The sequence below is a fragment of the Rhamphochromis longiceps genome, linkage group LG22 (genome assembly GCF_057381845.1).
Source record: "Rhamphochromis longiceps isolate RC_006_pf linkage group LG22, R_longiceps_female_GT1.1, whole genome shotgun sequence".
NCBI lineage: Eukaryota > Metazoa > Chordata > Actinopteri > Cichliformes > Cichlidae > Rhamphochromis > Rhamphochromis longiceps.
The window spans coordinates 35266683-35275416 of NC_140577.1; the positions used below are offsets into that span (position 1 = coordinate 35266683).

Here is an 8734-nt window from a genome sequence, read left to right on the forward strand (position 1 = left end):
GACATTTGACACAATTAAGGAAATAGTTTCCACTTTAATTCAAATTTCACCTAGAACATTTCACTGTAAGCAAACGGCAAACAAAGTGATGCTTAAAACTTCTGAATTCCCACGATTCGAGCAGGCAAATGTTTAAAAGAAAAGCACATTTAAAAACTGCTTTCAACAAATGTAAAATTTTGACAGTTTGTCCCTTTGGAGAAAAAAAAATAAATAAAAAAAATGACAACGGAAAAAACCCGTCTTGGACACAGAAGTCTAGAAACAGCAGGGTTTGTTAATGCATAAGAAGTCCCTCCAGGATTAAAAGGGCTCTGAACGAGCGGGTCGATGCACAACCGAGCAGTGACCCACACAATATTGTTTAGACCGCTACTGGGTGCCACCTAAAGTGTCATCACTTTCAGCTAAATTAACAATCATTTCTCAGCACATCAACACTACACTGTTCGTCCAACTTCAGCGCCTCTGTGTGCTCAGTCCACAGTCCTTTACTCCATAGAGTCGGGGTCTGCCTGGGCCATGTAGGCATCCAGTTCTGCGTCCAAATGTCCCTTAGTCTTTGACATGTAGGCATCCAGCTGGTTGTCCAGCTGCTCGCGAGTAACAGCCGGTCTACCGACACCTCGGCCACGTCCACGTCGCCCAGCAAAACCGCCACGTCCACGCAGCCCCCCGCGACCTGTCAAGCAACACAGAGCAGAAATCTTCAGGAGTTTGTTCAACTGAAGAGCAAATGTTTTGTTGGCTCTGAATTTAAAGTCCCCCTCACAAAGTCTTCAATAATCTTATCTTAGAGCCCTCAAAGAACCGCATCACCCCAACAGAGCACCTCGCTCCCAATCTGCTGCTTCACTTGTAGCTCATCAGATAATTGAAGTTTAAATGGGAGGCAGAGCCTTCAGCTTCTGTGGAAGAGCTCCCAGTCTGGATCCAGGAGACAGACACCCTCTGTCCTTTTTAAGATTAGGCTCAAACCTTTCCTTTTTAATAAAGCATATAGTTAAGGCTGGATCAGGTGACCCTGAATCCTTCCTTAGTTACTCTACAATAGGCCTAGGCTGCCAGGAGCTTCCCATGATGCACTTTATGCACCTTTATCCAGCTACAGCATTTACCCCACTCTACATTTAGTCATTAGTTATCACTTTTTGTTGTCCTGTGTCAGCGTCTCTACCGTAACATGAAGCACTTTGAGGCGAGCGCTGCTGTGACTTGCACTGTATGAATAAAACAGTTTTGAATAGATATTAAAAAATGACAGTTCACTGGTGCTACACAAATAAGCTGAATTAAATAACAATAAGCCCCTGACCTCTGGGCATTCCTCGAGCTGCTCCTCGGGACAGAGCTCCTCCTCTTCCAACACCTGCACCACGCTGGCGGCCTCCTCTACGCATTGCCATACGACCGGCAGAACCACGGCCTCGCATGGGCCCACCTGTAGAACCTCGCTTCCCTGTGTAATGCAAAGCCAACACTCAGTAGGAGCACGAAGCAAGACTTAAAAACGAAGCGACAGTCAAACCAACGTTTCTGAAAGCATTTCACTAGTCCCACATGGCATTAAGGTTGGCGGCCCGTCTCCTGCAGACATCCCAGGTACCAGTTGCCTAGGTAATTCTCTAATGCATTCAATGCTAGGCTACATGTCAATCAATGGCACCCTGCGCACTCATTGGTAGTCGCTTGCATGGACGTTGAGATGAGAGATAAGATCCTGGGTCCCACCTGCCAAATGTGTTTCACCATCTACAGTCTCCTGCAAATCACTTCCAGTATGTACACAGCTTAAAAGATGCCATTAGAATCCAGGCAGACACTGAAGTTTGTTGATACATACCTCTCAGGGACAGAGCTCCCCTCATTATGCCTCCTCTGCCTCGTCCCCGAAGACCTCTGTTCATCCCGCGCATTCCTCCTCTGCCTCCAGGAGGTCCTCCACGCATCAGAGCCCCAACAGGCCGACCCAGCCGGGCTTGGATGTTGCTCTTCCCCAGTCGCTGCTTTAGGCTCTGACACATGTTAATTACAAATGCTACATTACAAAAGCAATTACGACAAAATTAAAATCAGTAAGCTGAATCCTCAGGAAATATCATCTTGCACATGGCAGTAACAGGAGCCTCGTAATGACCTGCGGCTCAGACTCACAGCAAGTCTTTACTGAACGAGGCCAGCGTGACCTACAGGTGCTGGGCAGGCTGGATTTCACGTGCTGCCACAGAGCTGCGATGAAGGCTGCAATCATGCTGCTCTGTGTGCATGCACACGTTTCACCCAGGACTCTCACACTCTGCACAAACGCTGCAGTCGACTCCAATCACAAACGTTAACAAATAAGAAATCAAATCTAAAATGCTGTCGGTACCTTAGCTGGATTCTTCCTTTGATTTTAATTTTGAAAGAGCCAGGAACTTGTTATTATAGACTACATCATTTTAAAAGGTCTTATACTTGTACAGGAGTTGTTCCAAAATCAAAGGGCTTTGAACATTTCTGTCAAAAAGGACATTTTAACTTGGACTCTGCAGTCAGTTTAAGGTTGCCATGAAAACTGAAACAAGCCCAGGGGATGATCGTCTTCCGACCCATTTTTCAATCCCCGTTATTTGGAAAGAACATTTGGAAATCAGAGCAGCGTGTGGAGAATTAAGTCACCCGAAACGTAAAAGAAATGCCTAATTGTCAAACACTGATCAGAGCTGTGAGCAGCAGAAGCTTTTCACATTTCAAACTGGGCTGTGGCAGTCCAAGGTTTGGGGAATGGCTGGAATAATAAACCGTTTTGGCACGATCGCTTTTACGTCATTGTTAATATAAAAATGGAAAAATCCAGGTGTTTTCCTATCAAACCTGATACCATCCCTCAGCATCACTGCTGACACTGTGGTTTGATGTCTGCAGGCTCCAGGTAATCTTTTTTTTTTTAAATTTCACATCACACTTTGTCCACAGACTGACCAGGTCAGAGACCAGCTGGAGGACTGGATGGATCCAAAATATTCAAGATCACAGATTCTGACTGGACCATAGATGCAGTTCAGCTTCGGTTGTGCTCTTTATTTACCCACTGCTGTGGTGAACAGCAGCATCAGAGAACCACGGGTGACTGATTTCCTTCTCTACTCACACACTCAGGCCACGTCCACATGGACACAGGTGTTTTTGTAAACTGAGATTTTCCGTTTAAATAAAAAAATCCCGTCAACATTTATATGCAAAAAACAAATTGAATAGCTTTCAAAAACGACCCAAAGCAACAGGTGGCGATATAATCAGGGCTGCACAGAAGTGGTCCGCAGGTACGCATGCGCTGTCAAAATGAAAGACGCGCACCAGATAAGAAATGACAACGCGCGTTTGCGTCCATATAAAAGGCAGTGTTTTTGTCCACTAGAGTGGGAATTTCACGGCACATTCCGCACCACATCTCTGTGCGTTCATCATTTGTTTGAAGCCAGCTCACCTCCTGCAACCACTTACGAGAATACGTGTTTCTTCGTACTCCTTCTGCTATTTCTTTGGAGGTGGAGGAACATCACAGTAATTGCTTAAAGGAGCTTCTTCGACATCTTTAAGAGTTCTAAACAAATGTCTGTCCTCCTCCAGAAAATCTTATGTACGCAAACGCGCGTTGCAACTTCTTATCTGGTGCGCATCTTTTATTTTGACAGCGCATGCGCACCTGCAGACCACTTATGTGCAGCCCTGTCTATAATCCTAACTGTGTAGAAATGTTAGCCAATCAGAAGTCGAGCAGCCTGGGAGGGAAAGCGTAAACAAAGATGTCTTTCTAAACTGTATTTGTATATGAAAGCATGTAAAAGCTGCAGATTAACAGCAACAATATTTTGTCAATATTGTAGAAATTCATCGCATGGAAACAATAACGTGTGATGCAAAAAAAAAAGGTGCACACCCTTGGCGTTGAGTCCACGCATAAAGTTTTTAAAAATCTGTTTTCAGTGATGCAAAACGCCGTGCACGTGTGGATGAAAGGCCCAACGCACAGAAGAAGCTGCGTTCTCAAAAACACTCGTGTACGTGTGGACGTAGCCTTAATTCGGGTTAAACATATTCAGATGGAACCAACAGTGCCACGGACACCAATTTCACCTGAGCGTCGCGCTCACCTGCTTGTGATTCAGAGCGGCTTGCACCGAAGGCCGGTTCTCCATCTGCTGGGCCAGCCGACGATTGCGGGCGCTAGCCAAATGCTGCTGTTGCATGGTGGCTCGAATGCTTACCGCAGTGGGTTGCTTGTTCTTCAGCATGTTAGTGAAGCTTTAGAGGTGGGAGGGAAAAAGAAGGAGGAAGTAAAAGAAGGGGACAGGGGATATACAGAGGAGGAGGAAGCAGGGTTCCACATCATGTCATTTCTCATATGGACGATCGTGGCAGCTCTTTAGTCATGTTAGACTTTGTTCCACTTGTTGGCACTTATTTTCTCTCTCAATCATATGATATTCCAGAGTTACTTACACTTGACTTTAGCCTGTGTTGTAAAATTAACACAAGGAGAAAAAACAGTTGAAAGCAGACTTCAGGACAGAAGGAGAGAGAAAGTTTCAGAAGAAGAGCCACAATTGCCACTTACGAGCCTCCAGCTGACACTGCAGGGATGTCATCATGTCGCAGCAGCAGAGGCCAGGGCATGAGGTGTGCTTTGGCACCCAGCCACTTACAGGATGGACCGTGACTTTATTTAAACCACCAAGTGGTCAGGAACTAGGGAACTGGGGGGAAGGGGTAGTCCCTTGTCACGTCCAAGCTAGGACTGAGTACTCTGAGCAGGGAAAGGAGAAAGAAGAAGAAAGATGATAGAACACGAGGAGATAAAAAGCTTCACTTTTACTGGTCTGAGAGAGAAAAAGATGAGAGGCAGAAAAGACGAGATGCCCCATCTCACTGACTTAGCTTTAGCCCTCCTGTCCCATTTAATGGTGTATACATGACGTATACAGTGCTGTTTAAACAGGGAGCCAGCGTGCCGAGGCGTTTACAGGATGGTGGTCTGGTTCTGCGTATGCTTTACCAACCACGACCGCTACAGTCACCCCTCGTCTACATGTGCGTGCTGCTCACACAAAACATTTGGCCTGGGCAAGCCCCTCCTGCCCCACACTTCATTTACATGTAACACAAACAAGGACAGGGCCAAGAGAGTTGAATGAGCAGCGCACACACGGGAACAGCCAGAGCTGCATCCATATCAGGTTTGGTCCCAACAGTAGGTTCCGCAGAGAGTATCAGAACCTGCACAAGCCAAGGCTGGCAGCAGGTGACTAATTTCTGACAGGGTGCGTAGCCTCTCACCGCTCATTTAGGGACACTTTGGTGGTGCTTTTCAGGACAACTTTTTGGGAGGCAGCCGCACTCATTTTGAAAGACTTTGATTGTAGAGTCCTGGAAACAGAAAAGAGAATGTGTTTCACCTCCCTCTCTTTTACACATAATGTACGCACTACTACTAGAAGTTAAATTACCACTTTTAAGTCACTGTTGCAAGGAATTTGCTGTAATTAACATCAGCTGTTACACGCGTGTCTAACAGAGAGATTATTTTGAGGACTACACACAGTGTCACACAAATCCTCCCTGTAGGAGTAACCCACGACCCCCTCCCACCCAAGCTACACTTCAGACCACCGCCAGTTTGGTTGACTTAGCAAAGTTTTCAACTTCTTTAAACTCTTTTCTGTGTCACCAGCAACAAAAGGGATCGATTCTTTAAGAGAACGTTTTAATTTTAACCCAATTGTCGATCACGTCCGGTGGAAAAATTAAATGTTTAGCGAGCGTCCATCCGGTTATAACAAACTGCAGAGACAAGAACACGGAGTAACGATTCCGCCTCGTCTTCGCTAGCATGTCGTTTATCGACGAACAACAACTTCGTCTCATACTTACAGCGGATTCTGCGTTGGTAGAGAAATGCCTCAAAGCTAGCTAAGGTTAGCTTTAGCAGCACGGCGGCTTCGTATAGGTGTCCGTGTATCCTGTTTAAATACAACTGACCATATACTAGCTCCCCACGCACGCGCGGTTTGAAACAGCGCTTAGGTAAGCGACCCTATATCAAACTCTCCCAGGAATATTGTAATAACGCGGAAATCGAGACTCCTTCGCGATCCGAAAGCCTAAAATGGTGCTCCTGGCTACTGATGGGAAGAAAATGGAGAGGTTCTTGTGACGCTGACGTCACGAGGGCACGACTTCCTGTCCGCTCGCGCTGGTTCAGTAAAATGGCAGCTACAGCTTTAGTCGAAGGTTCTTCTGGTAACGATGCTGTTGCCGAGGGTTTGCTCGACCTCCTGAGACCAGCGATACAGCAGCTCGACCTGCATGTGAACTCGGTCAGGTAACTCGCGTCCTCGTTAGATTAGACCGCGCCAGCTTGTTGACAGTCAGCTGACTTTCCCCGTCAGACTGATTGTTTTGTTGTTCAGTTGTCTCTGGACTCACGTGACTCACGTTTCTTTACAGAAAAAGCCAAGTGGAATTAAGAGAACATATAGACGGTCTGGCCACAGGTAAGGTCCTGCTTCAAATATAGCATCAGCTATAAAAGATTCATAAATAACGTGCTGTGTGCGGTTTTTCAGAGTTATGCAGGATAAACGAACATCAGAAGGTGGCTCTGGACCTGGACCCATATGTAAAGAAGTTGCTGAATGCGAGGCGTAGAGTTGTGCTAGTAAACAACATCCTGCAGAACGCTCAGGTCAGTGACCAGTCTGTAGCTGATCTTCTTCTGTATCACGCTCTGCCCGTCAGCATGCCTACGATCAGCCTTCGTCACATCAGACATTAGGCAGGAAATTAGTATAATGTAATATTGGGCCCCTGTAAGGGAGGTATACTACAAATACTGTATGACGAGACTTGTAATTCCGATTTCCATGGCGACCACAGATATACTAACTATTCAAGTTACCTGAAAATGGTGTGAAAACGATATAGAAACATTACACAACCTGAGCTTTCTTTGTCCAGGAACGTCTGAGGCGGCTCAACCACAACGTGGCCAAAGAGACGGCGCGGAGGAAGACGATACTGGAGACATCGGGCGTCTTCGCTTCCCGCTCACCTAGTAAACCATGAACCTCACCTTGAACCTCCTGCTCCACACAGTAAATACTGTGAGCTATTTTGATCAGCAGGAACGGTTGATTGTGATTATAGGAAGCTAAAAACCAGGAGGGGCCGGTCTTCCTTTGACATTTGCTTGTCTTTTTGTTTAATACCTCGCTGATGTTCTGCTTTTGTCACAGTGAAAAAGCTGCTGTCTGCTTACCATTTGGCAACTTCAGAGTACGGGCTTGCACAGTGGAGATATTTATGTAATAATTCTAATGCACTCAATAAATAGATACACTATGTGGACAAAACTATAGGAGCCACAGCTCTTAATCTTTTGATGTTTTTATTGCCACAGGTGTGTGAAATCAATCACTGGCTTTGCAACCTGCCTCACAAACATTTGTGAAAGAATGGGTCATTCACTGTAAGGCAGTGTGGAAGTGTACAAGATGCCACTGTCAGTGAATCTTTACTCCACGATGATACACAATCAACTGGAAGTGGTATTCACTGGTGTCAAAAGTGGAAGTGTTGGAAACCCCAGTAACTCAGCAGCCCAGTGGCAGACCACAGAGTTAGGGCCTTATATATTTGGACACTGACACAAGTTGCTGTTGTTTTCTTTCTTTTTTTCTTTTACCCGTTTACTGAAACATATTCCAATTATACTTATATAATGGACACTGACATAATGTGCAGCTTTCATTTGAGACGATCTTCATCCAAATTGGATGAAGGGTTTAGGACACAGGTGTCGAACTCCAGGCCTCGAGGGCCGGTGTCCTGCAGGTTTTAGATGTGTCCTTGAACCAACACAGCTGATTGAAATGGCTAAATGACCTCCTCAACATGTCTTGAAGTTCTCCAGAGACTGGTAATGAAATAATCATTTGATTCAGGTGTGTTGACCCAGGGTGAGATCTAAAACTTGCAGGACACCGGCCCTCGAGGCCTGGAGTTCGACACCCCTGGTTTAGGAGTTTCAGCTCCTTAACATGTGCCACCTGCTTTTTAAACGAACCAAAAGTAATTGGACAAATGTGGGTGATTCCTTCGTTATGTCATTATCAATTAAGCAGATAAAAGGCCTGGAGTTGATTTGAGGTGTGGTGTTTGCATTTGGAAGACAACATGTGGTCAAAGGAGCTCTCCATGCAGGTGAAACAGGCCGTACTTAAACTGGAAACAGAAAAAACTCATCTGAGAAATTGCTGCAATATTAGGAGTGGCAAAATCTTCAGATTGTACATCCTGAGAAAGAAAGAAAGCACTGGTGAACTCAGCAACACAAAAAGACCTGGACGTCCACAGAAGACAGCAGTGGTGGATGATCACAGAATCATTTCCACGGTGAAGAGAAACCCCATCACAACCAGGTGAACAACACTCTCCAGGAGAGGTAGCTGTATCGATGTCCAAGTCTAAATGCAGAGGGTTCACTGCAAGGTGCAGGCCGACCATAAGCCTCAAGAATAGAAAGGTTAGACTGGACTTTGATTAAACAAAAAGAACTGAAAAAGCCAGCACAGTTGTGGAAAAACATCCTTTGGACAGATGAAACCAAGATCAACCAGAACGATGGCAAGAAAACAGTATGACGAAGGTGTGGAACGGCTCGTGATCAGAAACATATCACATCATCTGTAAA

General features: G+C 45.6%; 2 protein-coding genes across 2 annotated transcripts; one reads left to right on the forward strand and one right to left on the reverse strand.

Annotated features, from left to right (window-relative positions):
• Window positions 1-201: 201 nt before the first annotated feature.
• chtopa (chromatin target of PRMT1a) lies at window positions 202-6053 on the reverse strand. Its single transcript, XM_085395479.1, has 6 exons — window positions 5914-6053; window positions 5320-5409; window positions 4137-4287; window positions 1844-2015; window positions 1316-1459; window positions 202-682 (listed from the first exon to the last, which is right to left on the reverse strand). Exons 2-6 carry the CDS (start codon window positions 5382-5384, stop codon window positions 492-494), a joined length of 723 nt encoding a protein of 240 aa, XP_085251605.1. The 5' UTR covers window positions 5385-5409; window positions 5914-6053; the 3' UTR covers window positions 202-491.
• Window positions 6054-6167: 114 nt separating this feature from the next.
• On the forward strand, window positions 6168-7397 carry snapin (SNAP associated protein). The gene is made up of 4 exons (XM_085395480.1): window positions 6168-6364; window positions 6490-6536; window positions 6609-6727; window positions 7000-7397. The coding sequence occupies exons 1-4, from the start codon at window positions 6168-6170 to the stop codon at window positions 7105-7107; spliced, it is 471 nt and encodes a 156-aa protein (XP_085251606.1). The 3' UTR covers window positions 7108-7397.
• The last annotated feature ends 1337 nt before the right edge of the window (window positions 7398-8734 follow it).

Coding starts and splice junctions, on each gene's coding strand:
- chtopa (XM_085395479.1), bottom strand. CDS start 5,384: ATGAGTGCGGCTGCCTCCCAAAAAGTTGTCCTGAAAAGCACCACCAAA. Junction 1,460..1,843: donor GGGAGCTCTGTCCCTGAGAG/GTATGTATCAAC, acceptor TGCATTACACAG/GGAAGCGAGGTTCTACAGGT. Junction 683..1,315: donor AGCTCGAGGAATGCCCAGAG/GTCAGGGGCTTA, acceptor GTTGCTTGACAG/GTCGCGGGGGGCTGCGTGGA.
- snapin (XM_085395480.1), top strand. CDS start 6,168: ATGGGAAGAAAATGGAGAGGTTCTTGTGACGCTGACGTCACGAGGGCA. Junction 6,365..6,489: donor CTGCATGTGAACTCGGTCAG/GTAACTCGCGTC, acceptor GTTTCTTTACAG/AAAAAGCCAAGTGGAATTAA. Junction 6,728..6,999: donor ACATCCTGCAGAACGCTCAG/GTCAGTGACCAG, acceptor TTCTTTGTCCAG/GAACGTCTGAGGCGGCTCAA.